Source organism: Apus apus, chromosome 2, assembly GCF_020740795.1.
Source record: "Apus apus isolate bApuApu2 chromosome 2, bApuApu2.pri.cur, whole genome shotgun sequence".
Lineage (NCBI taxonomy): Eukaryota > Metazoa > Chordata > Aves > Apodiformes > Apodidae > Apus > Apus apus.
In genome coordinates, this window is record NC_067283.1 from 65,121,934 (window position 1) to 65,143,730 (window position 21,797).

Genomic DNA, 21,797 nt, shown 5'->3' on the forward strand with positions numbered 1-21,797 from the left:
GTGAAGAGGCTGGATACAGTGCTCCTTTCTTCTGAATATTTAATGTGGGTTCCTGCCTGCCATTCTGCTTTCTGTGCTTCTCTGTGCTTATGATGATGGGCCTTTCATGGCCCTCCTGTAATGGGCATTGGAAGTAACCCAAAGATATGTCAACAGCCTAACAATCTGTATGTATTTAAACCTATGTAATATCTCTTATTTAAGCCAAACAGAATAAGAAAGCAATAAATCAGAACAAGAGAAGTACATATGCAAGGTACAAGAATAGGGAAACAGAAAGCCAGGATCTAACATCCTCATATTACTTCTGATTATTATATAAATGGAACTTACAATTAAAAATACTCTGTCATGTAACCACACACAATCAGCACTGTGAGAAGTCTTCTGGTGTTCAGCTTTCCTAGAGAAGGGCAGGCTGCTGTTTTATATAAGACTGCAGAAAAGAATAATTTGTCCCAGTTATTGTCTCCCTCGCAACTTTGACATCTAGAGCTGAGATAATGCAGTACTCCCACGCATGCCTTTAATGTGACTGCCACTGATGGACAGTAAAAATAAATGATAGGTACTTAGAGTCATAGAATCATAGAATCAAACATAGAATCAGAGAACGTACGGTGTTGGAAGGGACCTCTAAAGGCCATCTAGTCCAGCCATCCCTGCAGTACACAGCGATCAGGCTGCTCAGAACCTCATCAACCTTGAACGTCTCCAGGAACGAGGCCTCCACCATCTCTCCGGGCAACCTGTTCCAGTGCTTCACCCCCCTCACAATAAAGAACTTCTTCCTGATAACCAATCTAAATCTACCCTGCTCTAGTTTAAGGCCATTGCCTCTCATCCCATTGCTACAAGCCCTTGTAAAAAGCTCCTCCCCAGCTTTCCTGTAGCCCCATTCAGGTACTGGAAGGCCACTATAATGTCTCCCTGGAGCCTTCTGCTCTCCACGCTCTCTCAGCCTGTCTTCATAGGGGAGGTGCTCCAGCCCTCTGATCATTTTTGTGGCCCTTCTATGGGCTTGTTACAATAGTTCCATGTCCCTCTTGTAGTGGGGGCTCCAAAACTGGACACAGTACTCCAAGTGGGGTCTCACGAGAGCAGTATTGAGGGGGAGAATTACCTCACTCGACCTGCTGGCCATGCTTCTCTTGATGCAGCCCAGGATGCCATTGGCCCTCTGAGCTGTGAGAGCACATCATTGGCTCATGTCTGACTTTTCATCCACTAGTACCCCCAAGTCCCTTTCTGCAGGGCTGCTCTCTACCATGTCATCCCCTGGCCTGTAGTAAGGATTGCCCCTACCCAGGTGCAGAACCTTATTTCTAAACACTGTGATGCCTCATCCTGACCACATGCAGGAGCTGAGCATTTTTAAATTTTACTCTATAGCATAGTATTCTGCAGCAGTAAAATATCCTGAATTTTATTAGAGACAATACTGTGGCCCACAGGCAACACAAGAGAGATTCTTAGAGAGAATCTTGCATAAACATCTGAGTAATGAGTCTATAACTACACTACCAGATTCCTCATGAGATGGAGTATCCATCCAATAGCTTGGAAGCATCTAACTGGGGAACACTGTGAACAAAAATGTCTACAAGGAGAGGCATTAGCCTTTATTGGAAACAAGACTCAATATTGCCATGTTACGGTCTAAATTCAAAGGTCTGGAACTTATTACTTCCACTCAAACAATTGGACTTTTCACAGGCTTTCTGTTTAAACATCAGACAAGGAGGCACTACAACTAATACTTGCTACATGAAATAGGATATGACCAAAAATGCACCTTGTCAAGGGATTATATCAAGGAAAAATTATCAACAGGTGTTAGGTAAGGAACTTTAAATATGTTCATGTATATAAGGTGAATTGCTTATGCACAAATTGACACAATATTAAAAGACTGACCCATCAAAGAGATATTACTGTTGCATAGCACATGACACACAGTACTGAGATAACATGCTGATAATATTATCTTACGGTGTGCAAAGGGTGAGCATCCATGCTGTGAGCAGTTTGACTGTGTACCTCACTGAGCCTTGTTGATTCCTCAAAGAGACCAGGCAGCAGACTATAAGACATTTCAGATTTTTCTCTCAGATAGAGCCCAAAGGATTGCAACAGGCATTTCTCAGAAGATCTGTCTCCTGTGTACTAACGCAGGACTTGGTCCTTTACTCTCTCCTGTAAAGCCTGAATAAAATCTCACAGAGAGACTGTGAAATGGAATGTATTTCTACCACAGCAGTGTCCAGATGACACCACTGAAAAGAAACGCTAGTTTTACACAGGGCTTAACCAATCTGTGCAATTTACTGCCACAAGCTATTTTTGTGGCTTACAGTTTAGCAGATTTCAAAGCAGGGTAACGCTTCAACAGACATAATAAGAACACCTGCATTTACATTAAGTCAGATGAAAAGAAAGCACAGAAAGGTTATTAATATAGACAGAAAAGGTAAAGTCTCTGGGACAAGAACCTTTAGTTTCTATTTCTCTGAATGATGCCTAGCACAAGACTGATTCCTAGTATGCAAGTGACATAGATTAAAAAAAAAAAAAAGTGAAGACTAATACATTTGGTATAAGCCAGCTTTAAGTGTTTAGTGCTAGAGAAACATTACCTCACAATTACATAAAGATTTCTTGCACCTCCCTCTGAAACATCTGATCTGAGCTACTGTCAGGAAGAGGATATCAGAATACTAATGGTATGAGTCATCCTGGCACTTTTTGTGCTTCTCCTTCATAACAACTCCAGGACTCTCTTCATTATGACAGAAATACAGCAATCACACAAAATACCATAAGACCACAACATACAGAAGTAAAACTAAAATCTTGTTTCCTGCATCCACTCCAACAGAAACAAAACAATAAGTGGAGAATACAGCTTTTTCCAATACTAAAAGATTTTGCAGGGTTTTGTGTTGTGTTTTTTTTGTTGTTGTTGTTATTGGCTAACACCCTCACAATTAAGTCCCTCCCAAAGAGGTTTTTCCCCCCATAAAATCATAGGATTAACATGGTTTTGCAATTTCGTTCATCTTTCTTTCATGCTATTCCCCTTTTTCTACACCTCACCCTTTGAGTCTTGCCTTTTAAGACTGTAAGCTCTTCAACTTCAATGCTACAGCTGTGGGCATGAAAAATCTGGGCTAGTAAGTGTACAGGTGAAGTGCTGCACCATTCAGGTTTGATATCTGATGTCCTGACTTAACTTGCCTCCCACGGTTCTTCCTCATTCAGAATTGAACCTAGTTAGTGAGTTCACATGAACAGAATGGATACAGCTCTATCTGCATTTATCAGGGTAGGCTTATACCGTGTTTACAGAGTGAACACCTGTTCTGAGAATCCTTTAACACATGCTGAAAATACAAACAACCCTGACAAGCACAGCAGAAATACCCAGGCAGAAGCAAATAACCCATACACACAGGAACAAGCCAATATTCAGCCCTGTGGTGACCTTGCCTTAGTGCTGTAGTTTGTACTTCCTGTTATCTACCGTTCGCTGCATTTTGAGATCCCCGTTTCCTCTCAGTTCTTTGCCTGACAGGCTACTTGTTCCTCACCACTGCACTGCTCAGTACTTCTTTGATCTGCGTTTCTTTTGGGGAACCTACACAGCATGCATTTTGTACTCAAGTCCTCTCTGTCGTTTCAATTTGCATTGTTAAAGCAGCCCATAAACTACTTCACTCTATGTACCGCGTGTTATGTTTGTCAAACAAATACTTCTAAGGGCTTGCCTGGTGCAGGTGATCCTCCCCTGGCCAGGAATCACCTCGAAGCTTCCTAACCGCGGAGTTCAAAGAGGGTAAAAGTTCCATCACCCATTAGCGCCACAGCGCGTAAGATACAGGCTCCATCAGCAATTGGCAGCTCCTCAGGATTTCCCCGTTTTCCAGTGCTTTGCGGGCCGCCTGACACAAAGTTGGATGAAGGCCAAGGAGAATATGGGAGAGAGAGCATGCACCCGGGTGTTATTTCCCCCCGCAATGAAGAGGAGCGTTCGCGAAGTCCGGAGACGAGCCACGCAAACACCCGCTTGTCACGGCCGCTTGGTCCCAGGTGAACTTCGCAGAGTCCCCGGCCAAGCCAGTCGGGTCTCCGCCTAAAAGAACCGTACCCCGCTGCCATGTCACCGGGCATAACTGCAGGGCGAGAGGCTGCGGGCTGTGGCGGGGGAAGGCAACGTGGAGGCGGGGGGTGCGGGAGCGGGACAGCCCCCCGGGCACGGCTGCTGCGGGAGGGGCGGGGGGAGCCCGCAGGGGGCGCCAGAGCGCGGCCACAACCACCGCCCTGCCGGCCGCCGCCGCTTGGCGGCGCTGATTGGTGGCGGCAGCGGCCGCAGCCCTGAGCGGCGCCTGGTGATTGGTCCGCAGGTGCGGCTGGGCGGGGCGAAGGGGGAGGCGGAGGGTATATCTGGAGGGAGCGCAGCCGGCCCCGCACGAGCAGCAGGGGAGCGGGGCTGCGGGAGGGCGGGCGCTGCGGGGCTCCGGCCGGCGGGGGCGGCCCAGGACGCCTCCCTGCCTGCCTCCCTCCTTCTGTAGCCGCAGCTGCGTTTCCCCGCCGCCGCCGCCAGCAGCAGCAGCAGCCGCCGCTGCGTTTCCCCGTGGCCGCGGCGGCGCTGGCTGGCCCCAGCCATGCTGTGCTATGTGACCAGGCCGGACGCGGTGGTGATGGAGGTGGAGGTGGAGGCGAAAGCCAACGGCGAGGACTGCCTCAACCAGGTGAGGGGTCGCGCCGCGCCGCTCTCCTCCTCCCCGCCGCCCCTTCCTTCGGCCCCCGCCGCCTTTGCGGGGCGCCAGAGCCGGGGGGGATGGGGGAGGGGGGCGGTGACCCGCGGGCCATTGGTGTCACCCCCTCCCTCCCCGCGCCGGGCTGGGGGGCTGCGGGCGGGGAGGGGGCGAGGCGAGGCGAGCAGGGCCGTGCGGGCGGAGGGCGGCGGGAGGCCGGGCCGTGCAGCGGCGCAACCCCGCGCAGGGGCGGCCGCCGCGCCGGGGGCGGGGAGCAGCCGCAGCCTTCCCCCCCCCCCTTCCCTTCTGTTTCTGGCCCTTTTGTATTTCCCTATTTCCACACACACCCCCCCCCATTCCGTGTTGGAAGCAGAGGTTGCAGCATCCCCCTCCCCTCGGAGCTCTCTGGCTCAGATGGCGTGTGTGGGAGCCTGGGGAAGGCCTCGGCCTCGTTGCTGCAGCTTGGGCTTAGTTGTCCCTAGGGTGGGGGGGGACACGAGTTGGGGACCTTACCTTGGGACGGGGTGATGCTTCTCGGTCGGTATCGAGATGCTTTCCCAGGCCGGCTGGGGCTGTGCGGGCTGAAGCTGCTGTTCAGGCTGAAGCTGCTGTTCAGGTGCTGTCGTCCTTCCGTCGCCACCGCCTCGGGGTGGCTGCCGACAGCTGGTGCTGAGGATGCTGGAGAGAACCAGGCGTAGCAGCAGCCCGGTCTGTTGGTGGCATCGAAGCAGAACTTGAGGGCTGTACTTTTTTTTTTTTAATTCCCCTAGTTGTCTCTTAGGAACTGCTCATGGCTGCGATGTTCAATAATAGGTGCTCTCCCCTCATCGGGAAATCTACTGACCCTCTTAAGTGCCTGTGCGCTGTGGGTGAGGAGGGAGGAGGAATTCGGCCGTGGAAGTCCATGCGGTTTTCGGCTAGTTGAGAAATTCCCAGTCTATCCTTAGTATTTCTCTACGTGCTGTTGCGGTACACAACTTAAAATCCAAGAGATTAAGTAAACTTTTGGATAAAGGTGCTTTTATAGCAAGATACATCTTTTGTGTTTTAAGTGGTCAGTCTGAAACGGTATTTGATTCAGGTGATATTTCCCGTCATTACACCGTAGGCTCATAATAAAGAACCTCTTTCTCTCAGGTTTGCAGGAGGTTGGGAATTATAGAAGTTGATTATTTCGGACTGCAGTTCACTGGCAACAAAGGGGAGAATCTGTGGCTGAATTTGAGGAACAGGATCTCGCAGCAGATGGATGGTTTAGCCCCTTACCGGTTGAAATTAAGAGTCAAGTTTTTTGTAGAGCCGCATCTTATCTTACAAGAACAGACAAGGTAAGGTGAAGATGCTTGTAAGTAGATGTAATTAATTTTTGTTTTCAGTTTCTGTAACTTATGAAAGTGATTCCACTGGTTCTGTTTCTTCCATCTTCTGGTAATCTTAGCTTGACTTTTCTGTGTAGTTTTAAACCCCTAGCATTGTTTAAGTGCATTTTTCCTTTTTTGGAGAAAAAAACCAAACACAAACAAACTACAAAAAAACTGGTAGTATTGAAGTATTTTGTATAATGTGTAGCTAACAGTAAGTTATGAGTGTAGGTAATTCCTTGAGCACTTATTGCTGGAAGTAGAAGACACTAAGCTACCAGTAGCAAATTATTTATATGGTATTTGCATGCCCGATAGTAACCCCTGTTCAGTGGTGTTACTCTAGGTCGTTCTAAGCCACTGGTACAGAAAGGCAGGAAACAATTCCTCCCACACAGAGCAAAAAAACTTGCTGAACTCCTTTTTGTCTGGTATTATGTTACAGTAACTTTCAAATAGCTGCAGGGTCTTTGAGGCTGCAAAAGCAACAGCTGTTTTGCTTCTTCTGTAGCCAGGCCTCTTAACTGAATTGTTATAGTGTTACCCAATCCTACCAATTAGTCTTCTAAGATTAGTAGTGAACATTTGCTTTTACTCCTTGAGTTTGATTGCCATGCCAGTTGCAGTTATCTCTAAAGAAAGCTGAGCATGTATATTTAATGCTGAGCTTTCAACTATTTTTTCCTGTTAGTTTTCAATAGTACAGTTAATAGAAGTGGGACAAATTGAAACCAAGTGTGTATATGATGATACCAAAACACATTTTCTCTACTTACCTTAACTCTGTACTTACATAATTAAGACCATTATAAAACATGGTGTTCTGCACAAAGTGTTTGTCTGAAGAATTTGGTCAGAGGCTGGCACCATGGTTTAGTGTTTATTTCATCAAAAAAAGGTTTTGAGTTAGGAGCATGCATGTGGCTTATTTTTTAAATTAATGCATGCAGAGGAGAGGCTTTTGATGAGCTTGTCAATCTGCTTCAAGCTTTCAGAATGCTATGAAGCTAGAGCATAGTTGTCCTGTAGAAAGGCTTTGGTTAGGCAAGTCATTCTAAGCAAATTCCAGTTTTGACATACCTTACTTTGGAAACATAAATTCTAATATATGTGGCACATCTTTGGGCTCTTCTTGAGTACTTTCTTCTTTAAAGAAACTTGTCTTATTTAAATATTTTCAATGAGCATATGTGTAAAACCAAATAATGAAGGATTTTTATGTAGAACAAAGGGAGCAACCAGTTTCATACTTGATGAGGCAGAAGAGATGACCCTGAGCATGTTGGATGTCTCCATACACAGACCAAAACAGGGTTAAATCTGAGGAAATCCAAAGCAGATATGATTGGCATTTTTCTGCTATCTTTGGTGAATGTTTGTTCAACTTCAGAAGTTTTTTGCAGACACTTGTGTTCTTGCCTCCAATACTGCCAGTGCAAGACTTGACAGGTTGTGGAAGTTAATAGAGAGCTTAAACTGGTAAAACATACCCCAAGGGCCTAAAAGACAGGTAGTGTAGCTACAGTGCACCAGAGCTTGTATGCCTACATCAAAGTAACAAGTACTTCTTCACGATGAATGTTAATTTAAAAGGTTGTAGGTGGGACAAGCTTCTTTTATGTATGAATTGACTGTTCTAAAACTAATATATTTAACAAACTTTAAAATAAATTGAGGCTCAGTCATCAGAAGGAATTTATTTAAATTATTAATTGCTTACCATTTTGGAGAGCAACAGACATTGAAATTAGTATTTTATGTCACTGTCTTGTAAGCACAAGTAGTTCTGTGAGGCTTCAGCTAAGCTCTTCAGTTTACCTCTAGAGTATTTTTACTGTTCTTGCTGAAAACAAATACAAGTTGTAAAATAGTTTGCTGAAAGGCAGCTATTGCCTTTCAGCTGTGTAAGCCCAGGTGTCTGCATGTAGCAGACCTAGCCTGTGGTTAATGTACATGTCTGTAGTGTTGACATTGTTTCGGTATGACTACTTGAGAAGATGAAGTGCATGGACTCAAAGTTTCCAAAAATTGAGGACTGTGAGCATTTATGTAAGCAGTTGCAAGATTCCCCTGGTATTCAGCCTTGCAGAAGCTTATGTTTCGTATTTAGTGGTTATCTTGTCAAGGTAGTTACACTGTCTTACAATGGTTTCTATGTTCTCTTGTCTTAGTTTCTTTTACTGTGCGGAACACATACTTTTAGTTCAGCTTTTCCGTGACTTCAGGTCCATTAAAGCAATTATATTCCTCAGGCCTGAGTCTCCTGATTCCTCTATTCCTACATCTACTCTTTTTTTTCTACTTGGGTCTGCTTGAGGATTTACTGATGTGCACAACTGCATTCATATTTAATTTGCATGTAAGCATGAGTGATATGAAGGATAAGACAAAAAACTTGTTCAACCTGTCGCTGAACTTTGAATTGGTATGTCCATCCCAGGACAGAGTTGCAAGGATTAGCTGTACAGCTGACAATTTGTTTCTTACCTGTGTGTGTGCTGATTGAGAAGTAGCAATGGGGGACTCTTGTTTTTCTTTAGCACTTGTCCACAACTGATGTATAGGGTGTTTCTGGCAGAGCTGCTGCCTTCTGGTCCCGTGTGTGAGGAACACTGAAGAAGTCTCCCAGACTTTTACTTGCTGCCTCTGATTCTGTTTTTAGATGCATGTTAAGACTGCTTTTGAAATGTGTAGCAGGCTGCAAGTGATTCTAGATTTTGTTGTTATGCTTCATCATGGTAATAGAGAGAGCTGTGACTGAGTTGTTACCAGTTTTTTTTACATGTACTTTGGAAGCTTTGTCAACCCTAGTTGTACTGCTTTATTAGAGATCCTTGTCTTGCACTTTAAAACTTAGGGGTGGGTGTGTAGCAATTTAATGTTCAGGTTTCTACATGCTCTGTGAAAAGCTGATCTGGCAACTGAACAGCAACCTCTGCTTCTGTTAGCTTTAGTCGTGTGCAATCCAGTGAAAGATCAAAACCTCATGCATTTTAACCTACTTAAGCTAGGTAGCCTCCTTGCTACCCAGTGCAAAGGCAGAACAGGTTGTAACAGTATCGTTGTCTGCTCTGGCAGCCAACGAGCTTCACTAAGTGCTTTGCGAATAGGAGAATTGCATGGAATAAAACAAAACTAACCTCCACGCTACACTTTTTTCCTTTTACTGTGTTAAAAGTGGTTTATTTCTATTGTGCTTTGGATCTCGGTTTCTATTTTGACTGCCTGGTACTGATTTTTGCCTCAGGATTTTGTAGTTTAGCATTGTTTCTGGTGGAATGAAAAATGTTTCAGTGCAAGAATGCTATTCAAAATTTATCTGCTGCTGTCAACTAGAGTTTTACAAACAAGTCTGAAATGTGAACAGTGCCCTTTTTAGGGGAGTTTGAGTAACTAGATGGTTTTTTTGAATGGAAAAATCACATTGGCTTAAAAAGGACTGCTATCTTTTTACTTAAAGATACAGGTAATGGTCCACAATCTAGATCAGAAGCTCTGGCTTATGTATGTTTTCACTGTTTTCTGTATTTCTTGGTAGGTAATGCAGCAGTTAGTAAAAAAAGGAGGGGTTTTGTCAGAATGACTTACGGGTGTTTTTTTGTCTCGAATGTTACGAAGCATTGAATTACAATTGCGGACGTCGAGAAGTAGTTGTTCTACTTCGCTCCCCGGGATTTTAGGGAGGCTGTCGGCCTGCGGGCGGGCGGGAGGGGCTCGCAGGGATGCCGAGGGGCCGGAGGAGGCGCCCCGCTTTGCGGGGGCGGCCCCGGGCTGCGCGGGGAGCTCCCCGCCGGGGAGCGCTGCGGGTAACTGCCGGTCACTGACCGCCCGTGACCCGGCAGCACCGCTCCTGGCTGGCCCCTGCGCCTCTGCCTCTGCTGCCCGGGCTGGGGGCTTGCCCTGCGAACTTGGGTACTCCTGAGCCATGAGGCTGCTTGCCGAGCCGCACAAGAGGGAAACGGTGCCCAACGGTCCTCCGGGAGAACAGTGGTTTAAGTCTGGCGGGATAAAGTTTAACATGGCGGTGATGGTACAGAAGTAGAAATAGCTTTACAGTCAGTCGTTTTTTTGAGCAATGTGAAGTTGACCCAGAGGTACTTCAAAACGGGCAAAGTTACTTGTCTTGTGTAACATGACTGCAAATCAAATAATCAGATGTAAGCCACGGCAATTTAAAATAACGTGTCAGATTCTAACAAGCCACACGATCTCATGAAGTGGTCAAAAGAACTGTATTATGCCAGCCTTGAAATAGGTATTGTTTCAGCAGCTGTTGAAAGTTGTGGTATTTCCCAATGTTTGAATTAAATTTACAAAGTACATTGGTTTTGCAGTGCTATCAAGTTGTTGTGTTGATAAATTAGTTAAGAGTAAAAACTGGCTTATAAAATATTTTTAGCCGTTCCTACCTACATCTAGTAGGTAGAAAATAAAAACATTCTATTATCCTGTAGCCCTGGCCAGCCAGTGCTGCAGTGTCATGGTATTTGTTACAATGCAATAGAAGTCTGCTGTAATAGACATCAGAGTGACTTTAATGGATCTGCTTGTTGAAATCAGAGTTTAATTGCAGTTGGTAACCATTCAACCACATTACTGTGAGCAAATAAGACAAAGATACTGAGGAACATAGTTGTAACGGATGGCTTTGCTTTTTCATATGAAATGGCCTTGTATGCTTTGAAATTTAGAGGTTTTTGTCAATATGTTTTTAGGGAGAAGAGTTATGCCTCTTAATTTTGATTCCTTTATACTGCAGAGTTTTAAATTTGCTTCACAGTAGGAAAGGGTCTTACCTGTGGTAAGGAGTGTCATAACTGCAAGAGAACAGCTAGCTCCTTGGAATGTATGCTAAAGATTCTCACCAGTAGTTTGGCAAGAGAATAGATTATTTTGGCTGTGTTTCTAGTTCTTAGGAATCATTAGTTTTATACAGATACTTTTATTGGTAAAGGATTGGAGTTTGTAACTTTTTCCACTGGCAGCCAAGTTAGAGCTTAAAACGCTTTATAGCATTTAGATTTATATTTGATCTGTTTTCCTTTCCTTGATTAAAGTGGTAGAAAAAATGTTTTCAGTGCAGAACTTGAATCCTGGTGCACATAATTGTCTACAGTGAGTGAAGAAAAATTAATCCTGTTATGTATACTCCAAATTTTTCATAGAACTTATTCTGTGGGGCTGTTTCTGCCAATTCACTTGGCAATAACCAAGTGATTTGCCACCTGTAGGAATTTAATTGTAGTGAAATCGTGGCATCCTTTTCCGTAGTTGTGTTCAGTATAGTCAGCCTGCATAAATCACTTCAGAGGGAGGCAAAAAAGCAATTGATGTGATATCTAGGTTTGTGATTTTCGTTTGGTAGCTGTAGTTTTTTTTGTAAAATGGGCCATCTACTGAAATCTCCTTGCAGCTTCCCCTAATACTGTACATTTAAATTTAGAGTTTTAATATGCTTTGCATGAATTGTCAAATTTGTGGCAGGCAATACTAATGTGTCATGTAGAACTGAAGTAGTGAATGATGCAGAAACAAAACCAAATAGTTTCTTTCATGGTGGTCAAACTAAGTCATTCTACCAGCAATGTTGGAAAAGCAAGCTTTAGAAGACTTCAGTTATAAACAATTAAGTTATCAGTTTTGAAACAGTTCATTGTTTCAGAACTTGCTAGGTAAAAATTCCTTTAAGCATAAAATACTAACACTGAAGTGAATTCTTTTTGAAAAACTGAGTACCCTTTAACTACACTGAGTATTTTTAGAAGTGGGAAAAGCTTAAACAATTTTTTCATCGTAACTAGAGATTTTCAGAGAGAGGAGGGGCAGTGGATTGAGTGCTGTTAAGCAATTAGGTCACAATCTAATTTATAAAAACTTACATTAATGCTTTCTGGTAGCTACTAGAATCTGTAATATGACCGGTTTTGCTACAGACAGTCTAGTCCTTGAGATTTCACAGAATTAGATAAGGAACTGCCTCAAGGTTCCTAATGTTTTAGCTTTGCTTGACTGTATTCAGCAGTAAAAGCATGTTCTTTTTGCCTTTCTGTTTAAGAAGCAAAAGGCTTTTTTTAGTTTTGTGTAAAAAGAAAAAAAGAAAAATCTGTTTTTATAATAATTCTGGCTGGTGTCATGTTTTAAACCTTGAAGGGAAGCATTTTGTAATGGATATTAATATAATTTTGGAGAAGTGCAATCTTAAAAAGGAGAGATGGGCAAATCAGACTCTGCACTGATCAGACTCACTGTTGCAGATGTATAAAATGTTTGCAGCCCTCAGTCATTCAGTTTCATTCTTCAAACACTTAAGGACTCAATGAAAAAAAACAACGGTTAATTTGCTACTTGAACTTGGGTTCAGGGCAGCTGCTCTAGCAGAAGAGTATGAAGTCATTCACAACTAATTTAACTGGCAGGCCCTATGTTAACTGGCTTCTGACCTATCATGAGTTCAGTTTAGGCAGTGGCTGGGGCCAGAAAGGGATTTTCTCATTTACAGACCAATGACTGTGTGAGATGGACTGTTAAATTCAGGTGTTTCTGGCAATAACTGTTCCTAATGTGTGCCATACCTTTGTTGCCCTTATTAGAAAAGTGCAAAGTAGCTTAGTCCCTGTGGCATATTTTACCCTATATGGTAGGAGCCAGTTACTGCACATGAGCTGTTGTGATGCTATTTCGCATTGTACCTTTAACTCATTTGTCTACCTATGCCATTTAGGGGCTTTTTAGTAATGTGACAAACCATGCCTCTGCTGTAGTTGTTTCTGTAATTCATCTGTATTCACAGGAGCAATCTTTTGTTTTTCAGCTTCTGTCTTTGTCAGTAATGTCTTTCCAGCAAGGGGAGAAGACTGACTTTTCCCTGTGTAGTCAGTGCTGTCATATGCATAAAGTAAACTGAAGATACAAGCATTTAGATATGATAGTTATAAACACATGTCAGTTAATAAAGTTGTCAGACATTTCTTTGAAATACTGTGTGTAGTTATTACATAGTTATAATGACTGGAAACAGAAGTTCTGAAGTGCATGAAAAGCTATTTTTATGAAATCTTGATTTGAATTAGGGAAATGCCTACAACTTGAATTTATTTTGACTGTAGTGATTTATAGGATAAGCTTCAAAATGGATGTGTTCAACCTATGCATTTTAAAGCCACAGACATGCCTTTCAGTGGTCCCACCCAAAAGTTAGGAGTTAGCAAGGTAGGAGAAAGAGATGGGAGCAGATATTTGACAGTTGCTCCAAGAAAAGCCTAAACAAGGAATAACCTGCTAACAAAGACTCCTGTCTGAAGTTCTGGTCCTCTTGCTGCCTAAACCTGAATCCTGCACAGAGTGAGGATATTAGCTTCCACCAGACCACCACTGGAACTGCTGAAGTGTAGACTGATGTCTAGACAAGAGTGATGCAGTTAAGCACTTGTGTCACAATTGCAGTGAAGCTCTAGCATGCCTCAGACTGCCTGCAAAATGAGGTGTTGGAGCTGTGACTTGCTGCAGGAAATTGATTGTAGGTCAGTTTATGGATTAATACCTATTCTTTCCTGATTGCAGAAGTTCTAGATGCAGGGCCTCTTTTGGGCCAATATTCTTAGCTGGAGCTTTTACCGTAGTAGAGTGAAGAATGAACACAAATTTTGTAAGTTACGTAGTTGCTTATAGTAGCCCTAGTTGCCTTGTACAATGGAATTGTAGAGCACTCCAACAGAATATACATAAGGTATTACCTAAAATTGCTGTTGGAAGGAAAACTGATTATTTCCTAGTGTCTCAAAATGGATTCAATATAGCTTTTTAAGAAGATTACAGTTAATTTTAGAAAAGTAAAATGTTAATGTCCCATTATTGTGGAAGCTAAGGTGTATCCCAGTGGGTACAAGGCTTCATTTATTGCAAGCTTTTTTCATTGATATGTGACTACTTTTGCATCTGGTTTCCATAAATATGTTGAGTATTAAGAACAAATAAGGAGATAAAGATGAATGTATAGAAGCTAAGGTAGACCACAGAGGAAATGAACAGGCTACTTTTAGTGTTGCTGTTCTGGTTTATCTAATTAACTGACCCATTAGACAATTAAGAAGAGCTTTATGCATTTTCCAGCTAGTTGTCAAACCTGCCTTGATCCCAAATGTAAGTTCATCTGATAAATGCTTATGTAGTAGATTATTTTGTATTTTATTCCACAGTGTCTTTTCAGATGTTTGTTATTCTGTTATTCATATCACTGGCAAAGCACCATCTTCCTTTTGACTGTGGTGGCAGAGGCATTTCAACTATGGATAAAGTATGGCTTCTGCTGTTATATGGTAGATGTGTGTGCATGCACTTCCCAAATTTGCTCTTGTGAAATGGTGAATTACTTGTAAATCACAAGCCAATAAATTTAAACATAGGAAACTAATCAAAAAATGTCATTGACATTTTACTCACTAAATTGAATTTACCAAGTGTCCTTAGGAGTTAAAGCTGTTCTTAATAAGAATAACATATTAAAGTGGTCATTTCTTCTAGTAGTGCTTTTAGATACTATCTTCAGTTGTAGCCTCACCTTTAAGTGTGAGTAAGATAGAGGCAATTTTCTTTACCTGTCTCCACTTGGTTCACTTCAAATTCTTGATTACCAAACTAATGGTTACCAAGCACACCTGAGATGTTGTTTGATACATATCTTGCTTACAAACATCTTTGAACATCTTGTGAAAGCAAATATTTCTGATTCCATTGCAGGCATATGATTTTCTTGCATATAAAAGAAGATCTTCTTGCTGGTAATCTTCAGTGTTCTTCAGAGCATGCGATTGAACTTAGTGCATTGTTGGCACAGATGAAGTTTGGGGATTATAACCAGAACACTGCCAAGTACAATTATGAAGAGTTGTGTGCAAAAGAGCTCACCACTACTGTTTTGGAGAGGTACAAAGAGCACAGTGATAAAACCTTTTTGCAGACCAAAGGATCTTTGTTATGCCCTTGATTGCTGATGTTATACTGTATCTTGTGGTGTTAAATAAAAAAAAAAGATACAGCTTTGGAGAAGAAAAAACAATCTGAATGTTTTAACTAATGTTCTGATTTCAGTTCTTTTTAAAGCTAAATAATGAGTATTTCTTTTGTAAAAAGCAAAAGCTGTAGAATTGTAATACTTGGGGAAATAGAAGTATCTAAAGTACTTGGAGCAGGGGAATCCAATTGCAAGTATGTATTGGACCTACCCTTGTGAAAGCAAGTAACAAGAATTTACCTGGCTCAGTGCTCTTACACTAAGAAGTAAACAGTATTTCCAAAACACCTTCATAGCTCAGTTTCTGAATGTCAGTAAGTTTCAGTGTCATGCTCTTCTGTAGACATTTTTAGTTATTAACATAGTGGTTGTTCAGATAAACATGTTGGGAGAGGTTTGTTTGATGGAAAGCCTTGATTACACGTAGCTTTTTGGTTTCTAAGCAAATGCACAGTATTGTTTCCTGAGCATTCTCAGGATGTTCTGGTAATCCTCAGTGCTTTTCAGTTCATGACTGCTGGAAATCTGTGGCCAGAAAAAGCAGGTCCAGGAGCATTTAATAGTCTGTTGAACTAGGTCATCTAAAAACCTGTGTTTAAACAAGGTGCTGACAGTAAAGGCACACACCTGAGTTATTTCACCTGTCCTTAATCTTTTTATCAACAGCATTATTGCAAAGCACAAGGAGCTAGAAGGTTTAAGTCAAGCTTCTGCTGAATACCAGGTTCTACAGATTGTTACAACACTGGAGAACTATGGAGTAGAGTGGCACTCAGTGAGAGATAGTGAAGGGCAAAAACTCCTTATCGGTGTTGGACCTGAAGGCATATCCATCTGTAAAGAGGACTTGAGTCCTATCAACAGGTATGTATTTTGTGGAACCATTTTAATCTCTCATTTTTCAGAAGTACTGAGGATGCCTCTAGTTTTTATATAAATATGTAAAACTGCTCTTTGAATGATGGCAAGGAGCAATTGGAATGTAATGTTTAAGAGCACTACCTGTTTATAACCAAAATGACAACTGGTCTTAATATTCTTGATTTTTGTATGTACTTTTGAGGTGTCATCTTCAATCCAGCATCACAGACAACAGTAGGAGATCACTAACTTCTGATAAAAGTGCACTGTAGTAGATGTGGGAAATGCTCTTATCCTTAAAAGCTAAATAACCTTTATTTTTTTCTATTAACTTATAGGATTGCTTATCCTGTTGTTCAAATGGCAACTCAGTCTGGGAAGAATGTATATCTGACTGTTACCAAGGAGTCTGGTAATAGTGTAGTTCTCTTGTTCAAGATGATCAGTACAAGGGCAGCAAGTGGACTCTATAGAGCCATTACAGAGACGCATGCATTTTACAGGTCAGTATTGCCACTAGAGTCAACTGCTGCTGCTCTTCTCCACAGTATTTGAATTAAGTGCTTAAGCAACCAGCAATCTGCATTTCAGAAATTCTCTGCAAAATTTCATTGTCTTTGCAGCCTCTACTTTCCTCTTAAGTCCAGAAGCTGAACAGGTTTTTGCTGCTTTCCATTTTGTGGGGTGGGAGTACAAGACAAGTAAGCAAAATTTCTCAGTCTACCACTATGAATAACAGCACTTCAGAATATAAACTTACTGTGTTCTTTGATACTTCATAAACAATACATACATTTTTTTTGTCCCTATGTAAGAGGGGGGATGAGAGAGCAAAGGAGAAGGAATGTCATGTCTGTCAGAATATGTAGGTGTAGCTCATACACAACATGTATTCTGTTCTCCTGTATTTGGCTCCTCCAGTTGCTAGATGCTATCTGTATGTCACCATGTATATGCTATGTCTTCCTACAATGCCTCTGTCTTGGCTCACCTGCCCAGGAATTTGCTTCATGCCAGCAGTGATCCATTGTCTTTATGGTAGGCCTGCTATACTCATTCTTGAGGGCTGATTGTTTAAACCCCTTTTCATGAGGTCCAACACTTTTTAGTAGAACTGTCAAAGACACTTAGTGGTGTTTTTTCTAAATTAACTATCATACATAAGTTCCATTTATTTTGTAGGAGAAAAATTGGACCTAAAGCCAAGTACATACACTAGCCAGGGCCCTGTCAGCTTATCAAATTAGATCATTTTAATACAGTTACAGCAGTTAACATCAACCACTTGCTTTTCTAACCACTGCAGCTAATTGGGACCGAACCACTGCTTATTTTGTGAGCCTGATGTTAAGTATGTCTTGTTCTGCTCTGTAGTTACATGCTCTTGCACTGCTCTTATGCACTCTCCATACTTTTTTGCAGGCAATTAAAGCATTATATAACTACTGAAGTTTTAAATTTTTTATCTTTTGTCTCTGCTTGTAACTTCTGCCATCCTTTGCAGTTTCTGATTTTAATTTAAGCAGAATTTTAGCTAGATAATTATATTTGGCCATAAGCTTAGATCTTGGACCTGAGGCCTGGTGGGGCTGTAGTCCTTGTGCTGTTTGTTTTCTTTCTTCAATTGTCTAGGGAAGTAGCAGGTCTTAACAGGCTTCTGTAGATTCAACTCTATCACTGAATCATAGAATCATAGAACTGTTCAGGTTGGAAAAGACCCTTGGGATTGAGTCCAACCATCATCCCTACTCTACAAAGTTCTCCCATAAACTATATCTACCAACACCACATCCAAATGACCCTTCAACACATCCAGGGATGGTGACTCAGACACCTCCCTGGGCAGCCTGTTCCAGTGTCTGACCACTCTTTCTCGGAAATTTTTTTTCCTAATGTCCAGTCTCAACCTCCCCTGTTGCAGCTTGAAGCCATTCCCTCTTGTTCTGTTGCTAATTACCTGTGAGATGAGACCAGCACCAACCTCTCCACAATGACCCTTCAGGTAGTTGTAGAGACTGATGAGGTCTCCCCTCAGCCTCCTGTGCCTCAAACTAAACATTCCCAGCTCCTTCAAGCATTCTTCATAATACTTATTCTCTAGGCCCTTCACCAGCTTTGTTGCCCTGCTCTGTCCTCACTCCAGCACCTCAAGATCTCTCTTGAACTAAGGTGCCAAAACTGGACTCAGTACTCCAGGTGTGGCCTCACCAGTGCTGAGTGCAGGGGGACAATCACCTCTCTTCTTCTGCTGGTCACACTATTTCTAATACAAGCCAGGATGCCATTGGCTTTCTTGGCCACCTGGGCACCCTGCTGGCTCATATTCTGCCTCTTGTCAATTAGAACCTCCAGGTCCTTTTCTGCCAGACAGCTTTCCAGCCTGTAGCCTTGCATGGGGTTGTTGTGGCCCAAGTGCAGGACCTGACACTTGGCCTCGTTGAAGCCCAGACCATGAATATTAGCCCAATGATCTAATCTATCCAAGTCTCTCTGCAGAACCTCCCTATCCTCATGCAGATCAACACTCCTGCCTAGCTTGGTGTCATCTGCAAACTTACTGATAATACTCTTATGTCCTTATCAAGATCATCAATAAAGAGGTTAAACAGAAATGGTCCCAACACTGAAATACGCTATAAGCATGGTTAGGGTAGGTGAAATACTCAGAGGCAAATACAGATGGCTTCATTTAATTCTCTGCACTGTGTTCACTGTTTCTCCTCAGGTGATGTACTACTAGTATATAAAGCATTGAGCAGGAATTTGGTTAAATACATTACTTGACTATGCTAACAATTTCTTGTGAGACTGTATAAAGGAAGAGGTGTTACACCAAAAACTAATAACTAGAATTCTTCTGTGCAGTGTTTGGAAATTACCGTGTAAAGATGTGTTGGGAAGCTGAACTGTGGATTAAGCAAATGTTGCTGTTCATATTAGCATAATGCCTTAAGTCCCTTCCATAAGCTGACTCCATTTTACCAGGCGTTTCACATTTTTGAGGATGCAAAGTAACTGTCACTTTCCCATTTTACACTTTTCAAAGTAGAGTTGTCATGCAAACAACAGTCAAGAGCTTAATTAGTACCTCAGACTGCTGTATTTGCTTTAATTTCAGAAATATTCAGCTTTGGGAACACATTATTGTTGGGATAAGTTTATTGGCATTAGCTAACCAAGTTTGCATTTGTTCTATTGTTTTGTAGGTGTGACACTGTCACTAGTGCTGTCATGATGCAGTATAGTCGAGACTTAAAGGGCCACCTAGCATCTCTCTTCCTGAATGAAAACATTAATCTTGGTAAAAAGTACGTCTTTGATATTAAAAGAACATCAAAAGAAGTTTATGATCATGCAAGGCGAGCTCTTTATAATGCCGGCATTGTGGATCTTGTTTCAAGAAGTGACCAAACCCCACCAAGTTCCCCCCTTAAGTCTTCGGAAAGTAGCATGAACTGTGACAACTGTGAGGGTCTTAGCTGCCAGCAAACAAAAGCACTGCAAGAGAAGTTGCGGAAGCTAAAGGAGTCCATGCTTTGTATGGTGTGTTGTGAAGAAGAAATCAATTCGACCTTTTGTCCCTGTGGCCACACAGTGTGCTGCAAGACCTGTGCTGCCCAGTTACAGGTAACTGCAATGCCATTCAGATAAGAGTTACTCAATAGAGGGAAGTTTGGGTTTATTGTATGCTTAACAGCCACAGGTTAGTATGTTTACATTGATTATTCTAGTAAAACTTCTTTTTTAAGTTTTGTTTGTGGTAAACTAGTTCTAAATAACTCTGATTAGATGTGTTTGAAGGGTGATTTTTACCTGTGCTAATTTAACTTGTAGCAAGGGTAAGAATTAGCTTTGTATTTCTCACAATACTTTGTTTTAAATATTGATGTTATGGAAGAGTGCTCTGCTAATGTGTATATGGAGGGAAGTCTCCAATAAGCGTAGAGTCTCAAAAAATGAGGTAAACTAACTTCCTGATGTTTTTTCCTTTCCAGTCATGTCCTGTTTGCAGATCTCGTGTAGAGCATGTCCAGCATGTGTACTTGCCAACCCACACCAGTCTTCTCAATCTGACTGTGATATGATCTACGTATACACTTTAAACCCATCATGTACTTTTCAAACTGCACTAATATGAAATGCAACCATTGATTGTGAAGAAGGCAATCACTCTGGTACCTATCCATGATCAAAAGGAAAAATACTGCATTTCTTTAACATAACTATTCTTAATTCAGCATGTCCAAAATGGCTTGGGACATCTTTTGAGAGCAGAAGTGTAATATTCATGTTACTTAAAAGAAGAATGATGCATAAAGTTTGTAGCATGGCAGTGTTGCCAAAAAGCTTGGTGACCCTGGAGAAATGTGGTGTATGCATATTGATGTACCCAGCGAGAGCAACACAGCCTTTTGTTTTTACACTCTAAATCATTTTTAGTACAGTCATTCAATTTATTTTAATAGTAAGACTAGCTTTTACAAATACCAGTTTAGTATGGCTCATAGTTTCTGCTTTTAGTAAACTGCTTTAAAGATAACTTCCTTTAAAAAAAAAATGGTTCTTAAATGCAAGTTAAAAGGCTTCATCAAGCAGCTATGTTTAATTCAGAATTCTGTTAAATAGAAGACAATTCTGAGATAATAGCTTTGGAAGGGCAGGACAAGTTTGTTAACCTGAAAGTGTTGAGGGTGGATCAGGAAAGTCTTGTGGCTGGCAATGTCCTGTGGAAGCACTGTCGTGGGACTTAATTTGCAATTCTCAGTGGGCAAGGTATTCCCAGGTTTCTCACATCCAGCTTGGCTAGTGCTCTTGGGAGCTGCAGTCAGCTGCCCTTCAAGTTGGCTTTATTTTTGGAGACTGATTTTAATCTCTTAATTATGTACCATTAGTTTCTAAAATAAGGATTGTGTATAGTTTTAAATTTTTTCCTCAGTTAACATCTTTATTTGGTAGGTCATTTCCTGCTAAAATGTTTTAATCTTCACCCCCCTACTCGGGTATTTTAGGTTCTGGTTTCCCAGTGTATTCTCCAGGGTACAGAGGGAACTGGAGACCATGTTTGGGTGCAATACTGGCTTAATCAAAGCTAGAAAAGTACACTGTCACTTTACTGAAATTTTCTGACTATACTTTTCATATTGCCTTAATGTAGCAGTAATGTGTGTTTATGCATCTGTTTCTTTGCACAGACATTTTGTCAAAATATTAAAACTCTACTTTTTTATGACACATTAGCATATAAACCTTACTCTAAGAGGGTATTTATTTTTTCACTCTGTAAAGAAAATTTTGTTTCCTCATGAGGCAAGAGCTTTGTCCGATACCGTAGACAACTTCTGTCTTTTTATATTCAGATTAATAAAGGACTTTAAAAATCTAGTTTGTGTTAATTATGAGACTATTTTTTTCTGAAATTAATCTGAGCCACTGCTGAACTGAAAATACAGTGGGAAATATTTTGGTGTTTACAGTCTTGAATGTTGTCATGTTTTAAAAGGGAATGAAGTTTCCTCAGGTGCATGCAAATTTCAAGGAAGGGAAGAAAACTGACATGGTATAACCACCTTTGTTCAGGCAGTGTACTCTAAAACAGATGACAAATTCCAGCTTTACAATAGCTGTCAGAATTAACTTTGTGCAGAATTTTCCTATAGTGAATTGTCCCAAATATATGGTGTGTATTCCAGTGAGATGGAGGAAGTTAAACACAGCTTGGGAGTAGAGATGGGAGTTTTAGCAGTCCTGTCTATGGAATTTCTTAGTTACAGATGTGTTGGGGTCTTTTTTGACTGAAGCTATTTATAT

General features: G+C 41.6%; 1 protein-coding gene across 1 annotated transcript; it reads left to right on the plus strand.

The window, feature by feature from the left end:
- Positions 1 to 4,484: 4,484 nt before the first annotated feature.
- Positions 4,485 to 21,371, plus strand: MYLIP (myosin regulatory light chain interacting protein). Its single transcript, XM_051611683.1, has 7 exons — positions 4,485 to 4,751; positions 5,895 to 6,085; positions 14,855 to 15,040; positions 15,795 to 15,992; positions 16,328 to 16,492; positions 19,196 to 19,616; positions 19,985 to 21,371. Exons 1-7 carry the CDS (start codon positions 4,665 to 4,667, stop codon positions 20,072 to 20,074), a joined length of 1,338 nt encoding a protein of 445 aa, XP_051467643.1. The 5' UTR covers positions 4,485 to 4,664; the 3' UTR covers positions 20,075 to 21,371.
- Positions 21,372 to 21,797: the final 426 nt, after the last annotated feature.